The 18,319-nt window shown below is 38.5% G+C and overlaps 1 protein-coding gene across 3 annotated transcripts in view; it reads left to right on the plus strand.

The window, feature by feature from the left end:
• Tbc1d12 (TBC1 domain family, member 12) overlaps positions 1-17,323 on the plus strand; it is an 82,236-nt gene extending 64,913 nt beyond the window's left edge. For all 3 annotated transcript variants that reach the window (XR_015640774.1, NM_001377114.1, XM_087590511.1), the window contains 7 exons: positions 2,540-2,620; positions 7,664-7,752; positions 10,074-10,145; positions 10,839-10,967; positions 11,213-11,322; positions 13,476-13,734; positions 15,540-17,323. Coding sequence is in view for 2 of the 3 variants with exons in the window: in NM_001377114.1 (NP_001364043.1) it covers positions 2,540-2,620; positions 7,664-7,752; positions 10,074-10,145; positions 10,839-10,967; positions 11,213-11,322; positions 13,476-13,734; positions 15,540-15,608 (809 nt within the window). In the remaining variant the exon portion in view is untranslated. The remainder of the gene's footprint in view (positions 1-2,539; positions 2,621-7,663; positions 7,753-10,073; positions 10,146-10,838; positions 10,968-11,212; positions 11,323-13,475; positions 13,735-15,539) is intronic.
• Positions 17,324-18,319: the final 996 nt, after the last annotated feature.

Here is an 18,319-nt window from a genome sequence, read left to right on the forward strand (position 1 = left end):
AGATAGGCTCACATCTGGTTCTACCATGCATTAGATTATGACCTTGGGCAAACTGTTTACTGTCTAAAAGTGTAGCTTTTTTTTTTATTTGTAAAATGGAGATAAGATCATTAGCTATAACGAGAAATTGTTTTGGTTATTCATAATATGAGTATTTCTTGTGTAAACACTCTTTGTTGAATGCCTGTTTATCATCATTTTCCCAAATCTGAGAGCAAAACCCTAAAACCTGAATATTCTCCATTCAAGTATAAGGCACTGTCCTTGACCTGTCTTTAAGCCGGATTCTACCTCTCCCTCTTCAGATTCTATGTGAAATTAACTGAGACAAAGGCCTTTTCACTGAGAATATTAATTATAAGTCTTCTTATAATTTCTCAAAAGGAAAGCTACTCTTTTGATTATTTAAAACACATTACCACATTTTCCTTATTAGATCAGCTTTGTGGTTCCTAATGTAATGGGATTTGTCAGCCAGAGTCTTCTCTTCTTTCAAGGCACTTTAAAACTTGGTTAAAGAGGGAGACTGACATGGAAACAGTGACATTTAAACAGTATATGCAGCTGATAGCTGACAACCGCAAGCAATTATACATTATACAATTATACATTAAACTGTACTTACCTCTTCTCCCAAGTCACTCAGGGATTTGTGCATTAGTAATTTCAACTTTTTCTTTTAAATTTTATTTTCAAGCCATTTGTAGTAATGATGAGTAAGTAATAGAAATAGAATTATAATGTTTGAAATATGTATAGCCAAAGTCTTGACTATGTAAGAATATTTGTTAGAGTATAGTTGTCATATATTGGAATATTGTGTTGAATGGCTCCAGCCACATACTTAGCAGAGGATGGCCTTGTCAGACATCAGTGGAAGGAGAGACCCTTGGTCCCGTGAAGGCTCGATGCCCCAGTGTAGGGGAATGCCAGGGTGGGGAGTCGGGAGTGGATGGGCGGGGGAGCACCCTCATAAAAGTAGGGAGAGGGAGGATGGAGTAGGAGGGTTCTGAAGGGGAAACTGGAAAAGGGGATAACATTTGAAATGTAAATAAAGAAAATATCCAATAAAAGGATGAAACAAGCAAAAAAGTTGGGAATTTGATTCAGTGGTAGAGTTCTGGCCTTAGGTTCAGTTCCTAGCACTGGGAAAAAAAATAAACAAGACTCGTATCTACTAATGTGTAATCTCTAATGGAGCGAAGTGAAGTAAGTCGATATGTGTAGTATTATCATCACTTTGGCTTTCTTTTAAGATCTATTGTTTTTAATTATGTGTATATGCCTGTGTGGGGGTCCGTGTATGTGAGTGCAGGTGCCCATGGAGGCCAGAGGCCTAGGATCCCCTGGAGCTGTAGTTGCAGGTGATTGTGAGTTGCCTGATGTGGGTACTGAGACATGAACTTGGGACCTCTGCAAGAGTGGTCAGCGCTCTTGTTTCTCCAGGCCCTGAGTTTTAAAAACCGAGGATACGTAAATCAGATGTTCATATCTTTATGTTTGGAAGAGTTCATAAGAGCCCTGCTAACCATGTAGTTACGTCTTAGAGATGTTAACTTACTTTTTAATGCTCTAAGTTTGTCTTTTCAGAAACCATGTATGTATTTTACATATAAAAATAGAGTTTTTAGTGCATGCCTTTAATCCCTGCACGTGGGAGGCAGAAGCAGGCAGACCGCTGTGAGTCTGAGGCCTGCGAATCTACAAAGCAGGTCCTAGGACAGCAGGGTTACCTAGTGAGAACCTGACTCAAAAGAAAAAAAGCAGAGATGACAGGCGTGGTGGAGCCTCTGACCCAGCTTTTGAGGCAGAGGCAGGTGGATCTCTGAGTTTGAGGTCTACAGAGTGAGTTCCAGGACAGACACAGGTACTCAGAGAAACCCTGTCTTAGAAAACAAAACAAAACAAAACAAAAGAAGAAAAAGAAAGAAAGTGAAAAGATACCAGAACCTATAGAAAATGACTTGTTTAATCAGTGGCAACCCATGGATTGGTATTTTCTCCAATTTAAAGATGAAAGACCAAGTTCCAGAGTAGCTGAGTGAGTTCCTTGAAGTCCCGGCGGCAGGAACTGGCAGAGCTGTAATGCACTGTGGGTCTGACCCTAGCTTTTGGCTGCTCCTGACCAGTGTGGCTGTTGCGCAGAAGCCCTCATCTTTCTGTGCTCTGGACCAGTTCCCAGAATGATCTGGAATGACTCTCTCCTGTGTCTTTTGCTGTCTTTCTAGTCATGTAATGAAGAGTTCCAATAAAACTAGTTTGCTTCAGCTTGCCACAGTTTTGTTCCAGACAGGGCTGATCCATAGAAGTAAAGAGTGATAGTTAACAGCCGGGCTGTAGTGGCTCTCGCCTTAAACCTAGGGCTAGGAGGCAGAGGCAGGCAGGCCTGGAGTGAGTTCCAGGACAGCCAGGGCTGCAAAGAGAGAAACTCTGTTACATGTGTGTGTTGGGGGAAGGGCTCCCCAAAACAAACAAAAAAGTGAAAATTAAAATGCGAAATTATCTGTTTGGTATTAATCATGAATTTTTTTTTCTCCAGAACTTTATGAAATCTTTCTTTCAAGAGCAAAAGAACGGTGGAAAAGCTTCAGTGAATCAAGTTCTGATAGTGACATGGAAGGTATGGGGGTTTCCAAATGAGAATTTCAAAATCCAGTTACTGAGTATACTGGTAGGATTTTTCTACCATGTACCAGAAGCTGTGACAGTTGCTGTAAGTACAGTACCGTTTTTGAGTCCATGATAGTATTCTGAGTTGTGGAATGGGGAGCAGACTTACAGTAGTTAGAAGCAAGAGGCTGGGCTCCAAGTCTGGTCTGTTTACCACAAATCCCGGGATTCAGATCACAGCAGTGAAGGTAATGGGCTGAAGCCAGTGTTAATGAATCAGACCGTCAGACCGAGGTGTTAATAAAGACTGATGGTCTTCACGCCTTCTGAACTCGCCTTCGCCATCCACTGACTTCAGCACCCAGTAAAGTGCACACGGTTGGCGCTTCCTGTACTTCTCTCTGCTCTTGGTTCATTTCTCTTACCATAACTCCCCTCACCTCTGCCCAGCCAGTTAGTTTTCTTAATCATCATGAAGAATTTTTTTCTTGTATTAGATTATTAAATTTAAGCAAATTTATTTAATTATCTTTTGGACTTTGATAACGGGGAATTGTTTTCCTTTTTTAAAAAAATATTTATTTATTTTACATAACTACACTGTAGCTGTCTTCAGACCCACCAGAGGAGGGCATCAGATCCCATTACAGATGGTTGTGAGCCACCATGTGGTTGCTGGGATTTGAACTCAGGACCTCTGGAAGAGCAGTCGGTGCTCTTAACCACTGAGCCGTCTCTCCAGCCCAGGAATTGTTTTCCTAATCTATCATTTTTTGTTTTGTTTGCTTATTTTCCTAAGTAGGTTTCATTCAATTCAGGCTGTCCTTGAATTCACTGTGAAGCTGAGGATGACAGTGAACTTCTGATGATGTCTTGCCTCTATCTGCAAGTTCTGGGACTACAGGTGTGAGCTACTATTTTCCCTTTATGTGGTGCTTGGAATCGAGCCCAGGTTTGAGCAAGCACTCCACCAACTAAGCCATATTTCCAGCCTCTTTTTCTGTTTTTGTATTTATTACTGTATAGGAAGCAAGATCACCAGCTAGAGAGATGGCTCAGTGGTTAAAAACACTGGCTGCTCTTCCAGAGGTCCTGAGTTCAATTCCCAACAACCACATGGTGGCTCACAACCATCTGTAATGGGATCCAATGCCCTCTTCTGGTGTGTCTGAAGACAGCTACAGTGTACTCACAAAAAATAAGTAAAAATTTTTAAAAAAACAAAAAGAAAGCAAAAATCACTAGGCATGGTGGCACATACCTTTAATCCCAGAAGTTGGGAAGCAAAGTCACTAGGATCTTTTTGAGTTCAAGGTCAGCCTGGTCATCTTTAAGTGAGTTTCAGGGCAATTAGGTTGTTACTCTCTCTTGAAAAACTCAAAAATGATGATGATGATGATGATGATGATGATGATAGAAAATTCTTCTCTTGTCTATAAATAAAACTCTAAAATGTATCTTTGAATAAATAAATAGAACTTATATTGGTTGTCTATGAGTAATCACTTTTTTCCATTTTATGAAAGTGAACATTAGGAAAGGGAAATCTTATTAAGTGGACAAGAAGAGAACTTAGTTTTGAGGACCGTGAAAGAATCATTTTGAAATCGCTTGGCTGTCTTAGCTATAATTGAAAATGCAAAGGAAGTGAAAATACATGGAATTCAGATCAGTGAGATCTCAGCTCTTGCATGCATGCATGCATGCATGCATTCATTCATTCATTCATTCATTCATTCATTCATTCATTCTGAGATGCAGTCATGTGCGTCGCTCAGACTAGCATTGAACTGTGGACTTGCTGGCTCCACCTCTGCTCCAGAGGGCAGGGGCTGAGGTCATGTCTCCATGCCTGGCTCAGTTTTCTATTGAAATAGGTTTTATGAAGTACCAAAATTATACAAATTAAGACTATAAATGTAACCCAGTGCTAAAACAATGGCTCAGAGCTGCAAACAAAACAGAAAAAAATGTAAATGAACTAAAATGGCAAGTGTCTGGTGAAGGTTGTGTAACTCACACCTGTAATCCCTGTACTTTGGAGGGTGGAGGCAGGAGAATTGGGGTTCAGAGTCATTTTTAACTGTGTAGCAAGTGTGAGGCCAGCCTGAACAACATGAGCGCCTATCTAAAACAAACAAACAAAACTTTTTGTTATGGGTAAATAATGAAAAATTGTACTTTAGTATGAATTAATTGAGTGTGAAAATTATGCCAGGGATGGTATAGGATGACTTAGTGGGTAAATTTGAGGGTCCTCTGTGGTATAGCAGGAGAGAACCAACTCCCTCAGGTTGTCCTTTGTGCACACTTACACTAAATAAATAAGTATAATACAAATTTTAAAACTGTTCTTAACTAATAAACACCTGTCTTACCCCCTCTCGTTATCACCTACACATCCTGTTGACAAAGAATGAGTTCAATCCATAGTGTAGTGTTTAGATTATTGTTTGCTCTTTTCCTGACAGTAGTTATCAGTTGTCACATAACTTTTTGGTTGTGATCTTTTCTTAAAATATTTATTATTGGGGCTGGAGGAATGGCTTAACAGTTAAGAGCACTGAGTTCAATTCCCAGAAACTATATAGTGGCTCACAACCATCTGTAATGGAATCTGATGCCCTCTTCTGGTGTGTCTGAAGACAGCGACAGTGTACTCACATACATAAAATAGTTTTCAAAACTTATTATTTACACTATTTTATTTTATTCTATTTTATTTTGTGTGTATGAGTGTCTGCATGGAAGTCTGCCTGGTACACTAGGAGGCCAGATAGGGGTGTTAGACCCCTTGGAATTGGAGTCACATGTAGTTGTGAGCCATGATGTGGGTTCTGGGAGTCAGACTTGAGTCCTGTGTTAGAGCAATACGTGCTCTTAACCACGAGCCGTTTCTCCAGCCCTGTTATCTTTGCAATACTGTGTCAGCCTCTCTTGCCCCCTTCTTATGCCCTATTTAAATTACAGTATGCCATGTATTTAGTAGTGATCCACACACCTTATATGTTTCTTAAAAAGAAGCTTTTCTCTGTTTCAATTTGGATGATTTGTATTTATAATCAAATTAATCTTTCTCTGTTCTATTGTTAAATCTGTCCAAATGAGTTTTGAATTTTAGTTGATATATAATTCAAAACTGACCACTTGTTCTTTTGAAATTTATTTTTTTCATACCTTTTCTCCCATTTTTATCATACTTTATTTAACTTACGTATAATAGACAGAAATGTCTGTTGATCCAATACTGTGTTATCTGTAGGGTTTTTTATTGTAAGTCATACTTTCCTATTTCTTTGTGTGTTTTAAATTAAAAAAAATATCTGGGCACTTTAAATGAAATGATTATATAAAAATATGAATGCTTTTCTCTTGAGCATTTGGTTAGGAGTTAATTACCTCAGTTCAGACAGTAATTCAGCTAGGTTAGAGCAAAGCTATTGCTTTTCATCAAATTCCTGATGAGAACTGTCCAGCTGGGCATGTGGTGCACAGCTTTAATCCCAGCACTCCACAGGCAGATGGATCTCTGAATTCGAGGATAGCATGGTCTACATAGTGAGTTCCAGAACATGCATAGTGAGACCCTGTCTCAAAATGTGTGTGTGTGTGTGTGTACATACATATGTGTGTATGTAATTATGTAATTTATTTTTATATTATATATTAGTAGTTTGTGTGAATTGTGACTGTTATGTATGCATATGTGTATGTGCACATATGAGGGAATGATGTATGTGGTGTGTGTATACTTGTATATATATATATATATGAAGTGTGTGTACATGTATGTATGCAAATGCATGTGCTTGTGTGCCTTTGTGCTCATGCAGAGGCAGAGAAGAGCAGCATCTTGTCTATCACATTCCACCTCATTCCTTTGAGGCAACGTCTGCCTCCCCCTCAGTTTGGGGTTCTCATGTGTTTTCCTGCTGTGCTGAACAACAGCCAGCCCAGCCCTTCTTTCTCAGCCTCTCAGTGTTAAGGCTGGAGACCTTCATGGCCATGCAGAGCTTGTTATGTGGATGCTGGGATCTGAACTTGTACATATATATAGTCTTAACTATAGAACCGTCAGCCCTGATGTTTCTAACTAGGATCTTTCCCTAGTTACTACCATAGGAGTATTGGTTTGTCTTTATATTCAATAAGGACTAGAACAGAATTCTTTCACCATAAATTTTTCTGATGAATGCACTTATGTTTCCTTAGTAAAAGAGACTAAATTCAAAGCTTCGTATGGGAGCATATTCCTATGATTTCAGTAATCAGTAGGGGTGGGGAGAGCCAAATCAAAATGAGTTCAGTGCTAGCCTTGGTTACAGAGTAAATTCAAGGCCAACCTACATTACATGAGAAATTGTTGCCTTGTGCATTCACACACACACACACACACACACACACACACACACACAAACACAGAGAGAGAGAGAGAGACAGACAGACAGAGAGAGAGAGACAGACAGACAGAGAGAGAGACAGATTCAGAGAGAGAGACAGACAGACAGAGAGAGAGACAGAGAGACAAGTTCAGAGAGAGAGAGAGAGAGAGAGAGAGAGAGAGAGAGAGAGAGAGAAGGAGGAGAGTGGGAGGAGGGAGAGAGAGAATGAGAATACACATGTTTGCTTATCTATAATCCCAGAACTCATAAGGTCGAGACAAGAGGGCTGATATGATTGTGCAGTTAGTTAGCCTGGGTTACAGAGCGAGACTCTGCCTCACAAAAGAAAGAGGACTAAAGATGTAGCTCAGTAGAGTGCCTGCCTAGCATGCACAAGGTCCTGAGGTCAATTCGCAGCACTACATAACTTAGGTATGCTGGCACAGGCTATAATGCTATCTCAGGAGGGTAGAGGCAAGAGGATCGGGAGTCCAAAGTTACTTAGGGAATTGAAGTTTGAGGCTGACCTAGGCTACGTGAAGAAGCTAAGTTCTAATTCTAGGAAGGCTGTTGAGTGTTCCTTGAACATTCTAGATTATTCTGCTTTTCCGCTTACTTTAACATATAGGCAGTGTGCTCAGCCTGTTTTAATTTTATGTTTGGTAATGCAGGTCTATCTGTTGCTGACCGAGAGGCTAGTCTGGAATTAATTAAGTTGGACATATCTCGTACATTTCCATCTCTCTACATCTTTCAGAAGGTGAGGTTTTCTAATCAGTTTTTAACTACTGTTTATTCTTTCAATACTCAGTGGTACAAATTCTATGACTCTATAGGCACTATTTTATTTTATTTTATTTTATTTTATTTTATATTTAACTTTTGGGACAGAGTCTCACTATTTAACCCTGGCTGGCTTGGGATCCCCTAATAGAATAGGCTGCTGTAGAAATCACTCGAGAGCCATTTACCTCTACCTTCTAAGTGCTGGAATTAATAAATAAGTGAGTTATCATACCTAGCCAGGCATTACTATTTTTATAATATTTATTTATCTTTATTTTATGTGCATGGTGTTTTGTCTGTATGTATGTCTATGTGAGTGTGTTGGATCCCCTGGAATAGGTGTTGTAGACACTTGTGAGCTAGTACCAGGTGGGTGCTAGGAATTGAACCTGGGTCCTCTGGAAGAGCAGCCTGTGCTCTTAATCACTGAGCCGTCTCTCCAGCCCCCAGGCATTATTTTTTTAAAGAAAAAATACTTTAAAAATTTGAGAAAAGGCTAGGCATTGTGGTGCATGGCTTTAATCCCAGCACTCTGAAGGCAGAGGTAAGTGGATCTCTGAGCTAGAGGCCAGCCTCATCCACATAGAGTTTCAGAGCTCACAGCTATATAGTGACACTCTGCCATAAAAAACAAACGAAACTTCTTTTTAAAAGCAGGACTGGAGAAATGGCTCCATGGTTAAGAGCATGACAACCTTCCCTGACTCCAGAGCCAGGGGATTTGACTGCCTCTTTTGACCTCCTTGGGCACCAGACACATGCATGCAGATAAAACACTCATATACTTAAAATAAATAAAAATTTAAAAATTAAAAATAATTTGGGCCTTTATATAAAAATGCAAAACTAAAAATTAAGGAATTTGTTTTCTGTGGAACATAGCAGATATGTCATAGCATATACTTGTTAAGTAGTAGGCACTTATATATATATATATATATATTTTTTTTTTTTTTTTTGGAGCTGGGGACCGAACCCAGGGCCTTGCGCTTGCTAGGCAAGCGCTCTACCACTGAGCCAAATCCCCAACCCGGCACTTACATTTTTATAGCGAATTATATTATATATTTGAATTATTAATGAACTTGTCTTACAAAATGTTAAAATATAAATACATTAGATCCAAATTGTTTAGAATTACCATTGAATGAGGAAGAAATACATTACTTTCATATTTTTTACAGGCATAGCTGGCTATCTTTAATTTTTAATATTAAGGTGCTTATAAATAGTTTATCTGTAATAAAGGCTATGTGATTAATAGAAATTTTTGCTCTTGAGACCAGTGAGATAGCTCAGCAGGTAAAGGCGCTTGCTGCCAAAGTCCGACAACTTGAGGCTGATCCTGCGGAACCCAAGCAGTGGAAGGAGAGAGCCAGTTCCTGACGGTTGCCCTCTGACCTTCACATGCACTCCGTGGCCTGCATGTGCCTATACACATGCACAATAAGTAAATAAATGAAAAACAAAACACTGGAGCTGGAGGGACGGCTCAGCTCTTAAGAGCAATTGGTTGTTCTTCTAGAGTACCAGGGTTCAGTTTCTGACTCCCTTGTGGCAGATCACAGCCGTCTACTAATTGTAGTTCCAGGGGATCTGTCACCACCCTCTTTTGGCTTCCATCAATATCACGCACATGCACGGTACACAAATACACACTCAGGCAGAACACTTATGAACATTCAGACAGAACACCCATACGCATACATTTTACAGATTACTATTGCTATTAAAGTTAACTAACATAACTTAGTATATAGCTAGCTGGCTTTTTTATTAGGCAGGGTCTTAGTGTAGAGCCTCAGCTGTCTGGGAGATCACTGTAGGTTATGCTGATCTCAGACTCGTTTATGCTTCTGCTTTACTGAGATTAAAGCCATGTGCAGCACATCTGGCCTACTTCATTTTATTTACTTTACTTTTCTGAAATTATATGAAGTGAAATGTACTTAGTATAATGACTTGTGCAAGACCCCAGTTTCAATCCTCATGTGTATATAGATAAAATAGCAAAAGAATTAAATAGAAAATTGTTTGCGTTTATCATATCTATTGCAAATTTTATAAGTTTTATTCAAGTGAGTAAATATATTTGACTTATTATTCAAGATTAAACTTTTATTACTTCTGTAAACATCTTGATAGAATACATTTAGACTATTTTTATAATGATTAAATGTGCTAAAACTGGTCATTTATGGAATGCTACATAGTTTTATAGTTTTTCATATTATATGAGCATTAACCTAAAGATACTTACTTCTAGTTTCAAATTTTATTCTTTTTTTCCCTAAGGGTGGCCCATACCACGATGTTTTGCATAGTATCCTAGGGGCATATACATGTTACAGACCTGACGTTGGTTACGTGAGTATTCATTTCAGTCTGCTCTCTACATACAAACATCTTGTCTATACTCCCAGGACAGCTCTTTACAGACACAGATGAAGTATCTGTGGCTCCTTTGAGCTTATTGGTTTACCTGAAGAGGAGGCTTTCCATCTCTTGCCAACTGCTTAGAAGGAAGCCAGCTATCATCCTATGGCGTATGTTGTATTCTACATGGGTTCTTTTGTTCCCATTTCTTTGTTCAAGCTTCTTTGCAGGATTTCCCTTTCATTTCTTTCTTGTGATTCCTCACAAATTCAGGCTCTTTTAAGCCCAACAACTTCTCCATTTGAATTTTAGTATTTTATCTTACAGCTCTCCTTTATTCTTTGTTCTTCATATGCTAGAATGTGAAAACAACCACTTAATTCTCATTAACATGTAATTTCGAAAGATTCAGATTAAGAAGGCATGAAAGGTAGTTGGTACACTGAGATAGGCTCTTAGACCAAATAAAAGCTGATTTAATTTTTTCTGATTAATTAAACTCTATCACATGAACAAATATAAAATTAGGGAAATTCACAGCCATTGAAATTTCATAGTAGTTGCTTTTACTGGGAAGAAGAACAAAACTGGTAAATTCTTCTTAATATCAGTTTGTAAATTTTGAGGAGTATAAATAAACCGTAGAATGATTTAAAACCATTTTTATTCTTTCTTCCTTTGAAGGTCCAAGGGATGTCCTTCATCGCAGCCGTACTCATCCTCAATCTGGAGGAAGCAGACGCCTTCATTGCGTTTGCAAATCTCCTGAACAGGCCGTGCCAGCTCGCCTTCTTCCGTGTGGATCACAGCATGGTATGAACGTTTGGGGTAGACTGTGCTTTCCTCACATGTTTCTGTGTTCTGAACGTCTGCTTACAATAAAAACCATGAAGAAACTGAGGTAGTCTAATCAAATAGACAAACTTTTCATTAAATAACAGTTTTGGAAAATTTGAAGCAACTCAAAATAGTTGCTAATAAAATTTTCTATTAATATTAACAATTTCTCTTTCTGTAGTAGATTATTTTATAATTTTATTTATTTTTTCTGTATATAGATGTTGAAGTATTTTGCAACATTTGAAGTATTCTTTGAGGAAAACCTATCCAAACTATTTCTTCATTTCAAGTCATACAATCTTACACCAGATATATATTTGATAGATTGGTAAGTCACTAAGAGACATTAAGTAACAGTAAAAAAGAAATAAAGAATAACTTTCTCCTTTCTTAGGAAATGTAGTAAATCTGATGGGTGAGATTATACATATAAAAGGCACTTTTCCTTAAAAATGAAAAAGTCCAACATTTTGTAAGGATGTATCTAAAAACATAGACTGGAGTCAGGCTTGGTGGTGCATGCCTTTAATCCCAGTGCTTAGGAGGCAGACACAGGAGGATCTCTGTGAGTTCAAGGCCAGCCAGGTCTGCAAAGTGAGTTCCAGGGCTAGAAGGAGAAATCCTGTCTTGAAAAAGGAAACAAACAAAAAACATAGACTGGATTGAAATTAGTTTCTTCTTCATCATCGTCATTATTGTTGTTGTTATTATTAAATATTTTTATTAAAGGAATAGGGAAGAACCCATAGACATTGCTCAGCTATTAAGGGTGCAAGCTACTCTCACCAAGAACCTGAGTTCACCTAGCTTGAACAGCTTCACCACAGCCTGTAACTCCAGCTCCAGAGGATCTAACACCTTCTGCCTGTAGTCATGTCACATACGCGCACACACACACACACACACACACACACACACACACACACTCACACAGACACAGACACACACACACACACACAAATTTTTTTTTAAACAAGGGAGGATAGGGAGCTGGGAAGAGGGTCAGCATGGGAAAGTACTTGCCACACAAACCTGGCAACCTGAGTTTGATTCCCCAAACATATGTAAAACTCCAGATGCAGTGGCACATATCTCAACCTTCCAATGGCCATATGGGAGGCAGAGACAGGAGAGCCACTAGGAAGTAGCCTGGAGTAATGAGCAAAGCGTAAAAGCAAGAGAGGCCCAGTTCCACAAGGTGGAAGGCAAAAGCCAACTACCAGTAGTTGTCCTCTGACATCCATATTCATTATGGCATATATATACAGCATGTACATGCTCACACCCCCATGCAGGCACACACACAGATTAAATACATGTTGTTTTTTAAAATAAAGATTATAGTAATATCTTGAAATGTAGTGAATTATAGTAATGGATTATCTTATTTAATGCCTGGCATATACTAATATCTTAGAAAAAGTAATTGCAATTTATTCATAACACAGAAAAGCTATATTATATTGTAGTATTTCTTTACTAAGAGATGTTTTTTAAAGCTTTATCAAAAGTTCTAAAATAGGAATATTCCCTATTTAGATGCTAATATATATTTTATTTCCAATATGTTCTAATTCTGAGAATTTATGTGGTAAGCAACAGCCAGTTGACTTTAATATCATTGTTGAATTCTGATAACAAATGGAGAATTTGGGGCTGGAGAGATAGCTCAGTAGTTAGTAGCACTGGCTGAAGCTGGGTTCAAGTTTCAGCACCCTTCTAAGTGGCTCATAACTGTTTGTAACTCCAATTCTGGGGAATTGGATGCCCTCTTTTGGTCTCCTCAGGTACTGCATGCACAGACATACATTCAGGCAGACACATGACATTGAAAAACAACTTTTTTAGGAGTAGTTGTGGAATTTTACTAAATTTTGAGTCAGGGCTTCTAGTTCAGGCTGGCCTTAAACTTCGTATGTAGCTGAGGATGGCCTTACCATTCTGATCGTCACAGTCCACCTCCCGAGCGCTAGAGTCTCAGGCATGTGCCACCATATGCAGTTTATCCCATTTATGCTGAGAATATTAACCAGGTATCTTGCATGATAGACAGGTGCTCTACCTCAGAACCCAGACTGGCTTTAGGGTTTGATGGAAAAAAAAAATAATGACCTTGATCAAATATGATATCTTCCTAGTCATTTGGGCCTTCTCCTTTCTCCTCCTTTCAGTAAATTAAATATTATGTTCAATCCCACATTTGGAAATTATAAATTCAAACTCAAGCATTCTGGTTTCGGAGCCCCATGCCTCTAACCATTACGCTATTTTAAACCCCAGTTTATTCCATACTATCTCCATGTGAGGTTCTAAATTTACTTAAAGTCATTAATTACTGCTTAATATCTCACTATTCAAGTTTTGAAGAAAAACATTGTAATGTATTTGTCCTTTTATCTCTGAATACTTCTTTTCCCTAGTGATGCTTACTGAGTCAGTGAGTCAGTGCATGGTCAGTAACCGTTTCTCCCTTCACTCTAGGATCTTCACACTGTACAGCAAATCACTGCCTCTTGATCTGGCCTGCCGCGTCTGGGATGTGTTTTGTAGAGATGGGGAGGAATTTTTATTTAGGACTGGACTAGGAATCCTCAGGCTATATGAAGATATTCTCCTACAGATGGACTTTATTCATATAGCACAATTTCTTACCAAATTGCCAGAAGACATAACATCAGAGAAGCTTTTCAGCTGCATCGCAGCCATTCAGATGCAGAATAGCACCAAGAAGTGGACTCAGGTAGGGTGACTTTATTTAATTTTTAACTTTTGATAGTTAATATTATCTGTTGACTTTTTGCAAACTTATTATCTGTATCACAATGCTAGTGCTTAAACTGAAAGAAAGTAAGTTTGGCTTTGAGATGGGATGATTTAAAATGGATTCTCTTTTCTATGTATCTAAACTTACAGCTTTACAAAGTCCTGCAGTATTTAGTGAATTGCCACCTCTAGTAGTCACACCATCACCAGAGCAGTCATGGGCTATTTTGATATTTCAAAAGGCACGAATTGTATTAAACACCTGCCTGAGACTGGTTCAAGGGTAAAGGTTCCTGCTGCCAAGTATGACATCAAGTATGAGTTTAACCCCTGGGTCCCACGCAATGGAAGCAAGAGCACTGACTTCACACATGTACTGTGCCCATGCATGCTGACACACACAAACAAACAAACAAACAAACAAACAAACAAACAAACACATTCAAAACAAGAGACCAACACCAAAAAGCCCCAGCTGCTGTGTGCTAAAAGCTTACAACAGAAAGAACCTAATGTATGATCCTGGCTTTTTGTTGTTTTGAGTCAGGCTTGACTTGATCTTTTTTTTTTTTTTTTTTTTTTTTGGTTCTTTTTTTCGGAGCTGGGGACTGAACCCAGGGCCTTGTGCTTCCTAGGCAAGCGCTCTACCACTGAGCTAAATCCCCAACCCCTGGCTTGACTTGATTTTACTGTATAGCTCTAAGGATGACCTTTATCTTAGTCAGTGTACTATGCTGTGAAGAGACACCATGATCACAGCATTTTAACTGGGACTTGCTTAGTTTAGTCCATAATCCTCATGGTGGGGAGCATGGCAGCATTCATTCAGATAATGGTTGCTGAGAATTCTATATCTGGAGCTGTAGGCAGCAGGAAGAGAGATACTCAGCCTTGCTTGAGACTTTGAAACCCAAAGCATACCCCTAATGACACATGTACTCCAATAAGGTCACACTTCCTAACCCCTCTCAAGTCATCCCACTCCCAGGTGACCAAGCATTCAAATAGATGAGCCATTGGGTCATTCTTGTTCAAACTTTTAATCTTCCTGTTCTGGGAATACAGTATCTGCTACCACACTCAGAGATCCTGGACTTTCAGATGCTTAGTCTTGTTGGGAGAAGCACATACACTGGTTAAAATAATAACATAAAAATAAACATTGTTTGTTATCCATGGATGTCACAAGCTGTCTTTTAATTTCATAGCTTAACAGCCTTTGAAAGTGAAATGTAAGAATATTGGTCCAGTAATATCACAGTAATTTGCAGTTGCTGAAAACTGGAATCTAAGTATAGTCCATAGAATTGGGCTTTCAAAAAAAAGGAGCAGGAGAGGAGGGGCGGTGGCTCAGCGAGTGCAGACTCCTGCGGTCAAGTCTAGCTGCCGGGGTTCAATCCCCAGGGCCCACACGGCAGAAGACAACCAATCCATCCACGCAGTCTGCTGACCAAGGCATCACACATACTCATATGTACAACCAGTGAACCAAGAAAATGTAAAAACTAATAACAAGAAAAGCCAACGCAAACAAAAACCCCAGGCGATCTGGAGCCTGGGATGGCAGAGGCGTGTGCCTATAATCTCAGCGCGTGAGGTAGCAGCAAGTCAGCGTTCAGTCATCCTCTGTGAAGCAACAGGTTCAGTGCCAGTGTGGACCATGTGAGACCCTGCCCAGGGAAAGACCTTTGAAAAAGGACTTGAGAATGCTAATATTTCAAAAAAGCTTTCTGTGTTTATAACCATGGTCATTTAAATCTCTTTGTTTCATGCTCTTTTCAGGTCTTTGCTTCTGTAACAAAGGACATTAAAGAAGGGGATAAGAACAACAGTCCTGCTTTGAAGAGCTAACCTTTGAGTTAGTGACAAACTGAAATGCAAAAGGTAGTTTTGGGGGAAAGTTTTTCTCTTTCCTGTGTAGATAGTGTGGAAGAAAATGTTGGAGAGAAGAATCAAGAGCTGGAAAACTGCTGGGTTTAAATTCCATCGTTGAAGTAAATGAAATACATAATTTATTGACAGTATTAATAAAAAACGTACCTGGGGAGAGCCATTTTTCAGAGGAAAAGGCTTAGTTGGCTATTACATACTCCATAATTTGGAGTGAATATTTTAATGCAATAATTTTTTTTAAATAGCTTCACAGAAACTTCAATTTTTTATGTCCTTTCTTTTTTTAACAATTAACTACAAATGCACATTTGGGGTCAGAGTAGGATTGTTAAATCCTATTTTACTCTCCAAAACTAGATAGAACACATGTATTATCTCCAGTTCTGAGCTTTTGAAGCTATCTAGACCATTAGCAAGCAGCAGTTCCGTTAGTCACTAAAGCCCTTGCTTACCTCACTCATAGGCTACGGAAGTTCGTTCTCATCCTCTAGAACTGGAATCCTGATGGATGGGCATTATTTCTTGTTTTGCTTATGGTGTTCCCCAAAGTGTTGTGTCCCTTTGTTTTTGAAGAGAAATTGTTTTCTAAGTAATTTCCATCACAAAAGAATTTTCACCTTTTTGTTTCTTGTCTGCAAATTGTTATGTAGTAACTTAACATTAAAAAACTAAGTAACTGGTAGAATGGAAGATCTTTTTGCACTTTAGTGAACCGAAGACTTGACTTTGAGAATAAGAATAAAAAAAGCAATGAATTCTAAGAGTTCGAGATAACACACTACTTACAAGACTTGAATTTTTTAGTTAAAATCCATGTTCTATCTATAGAAACAAATTTTATTAATTTCAGTTTGAAATTTAAAACTTTATATAGCTAAGTCTAAGACTTGTGAAACTCTATGCATATTTTTTCTAATTGATGGGAATAATAGTAAAAGTAATTTTACCTTTTTTCTTAGTCTAATGGCATCTCATATAAATTATTAATCATTGGTAAATTGACATTAAATTTATTATTCTTAATTTTTAACCTAACCTAAATCATTTGAGTATTATGGTTAATATCTGTGTAAAATACCATTTGGTTATTGACTAGATTTATACTGTTTTGATGTTGCAGTTTGGTTTGAAACAGCATAGAAGCACACATTTCTGTTAGTATGGACATGCGTATTTAGTCTTTAGACTAACAAGCCAGAGATTCTTCCTTATTGGATAATAAACTGCCTTAGGAGTATGGGACCAGAGGAAGTACATATATTTTTACCCTATGGGTTGATCCTTCTAGCCTCAGGAACCCTGTGGAATTAACTCCTGTCATAGGGACTGGCTCAGTGAAACTGGTAGTATAACAGAATACTGAGGGAGTTTCTAGAGTCTTAATAGGGTCTAGCATCAGGACTATCCCTTGATATCGGTGGCCCTCATAAAAGGCACATAACCTCTGGGAATAATCTCTTTGAATTTATACTACTCGGCCTAGATTAAACCTTATTTTCATGTATTAGTTTGCTAAGGTGGTCCTACATTCTGTATTCCTTTCTCTTATTTTTTTTTATTGTACAGTTTCTTTACCTACCAAGTATAAATGTGTATATAAAATGTAAATACAAAAAAATTAACTAAAATCCATTAGTAACAATTACTATGAAAAATAAAACTTGTACACAGAATTATGAGTAAATGAGTCTTTATTACTTTGGTCAACATCTAGAAGAAAGGAATAACTTTTTGTGGGGGGTGCTCAGATCTCTTCTCTAAGGGATCTATGAGATTGTCAGTGCTTTGAGCCTTTCAGAATAGTTGACATATTGTATGTACTGTTGTATGTTCATTCCCTTTGGGTCACATTCACATGACCCCACACAGCATCCCTCCCTCCCTACCCACCAATCCACCCATCTGTCCGTCCGTCCGTCCGTCCATCCATCCATCCATCCATCCATCCATCCATCCATCCATCCATCTATCTATCTATCTATCTATCTATCTATCTATCTATCTATCCGAGACAAGGTCTTTCTTTCTATGTATTCCTGGCTGGGCTGACCTAGAACTCACTATGCATACCTCTTTGGCCTCTAAAGAGATTAAGGGTGTGTGCCACATGTAATTGACAAAAATATATTACGGGTGACTCAGTGGTTAAGATAGGATTGGATGTTTTTCTAGAAGCCTCATGTGATTCCCAGCACCCACATGGTGGCTCACAACAATCTATAATGCTGGTTCTAGGGAATCCACCTCTTTCTTCTGGCCTCCATGGGCCCTGTATGCACATGATGTACTTGCATATAGGCAAGCAAATTCCCCCACACACACATACATATTTTTTAAAGTGTGTTTTGAGGAATGACAGTGTGGTTTACTTGGTAGAGAGGGTTTGATCTACATAAATCATGTGTGGTAGTGTACATCTCCAACCCCAACATTTCAGAGATGGAGGTTAAAGGATCAGGAATTTAAGGTCAAAGCCAGTCTATAATATGTGAGATCCTGCCTCTCATAGATTGACCTGTGACTGCTACACACACACACACACACACACACACACACACACTCTCTCTCTCTCTCTCTTTCTTTCTCTCTCTCTCTCGAATGCAAATGCGTTACTATAAAATAAGAAGTAAAACCTTACTAGAAACAAAATAAAAAATATACATTATGTC

The sequence above is a fragment of the Rattus norvegicus genome, chromosome 1 (assembly GCF_021556685.1).
Source record: "Rattus norvegicus strain SHRSP/BbbUtx chromosome 1, alternate assembly SHRSP_T2T, whole genome shotgun sequence".
NCBI lineage: Eukaryota > Metazoa > Chordata > Mammalia > Rodentia > Muridae > Rattus > Rattus norvegicus.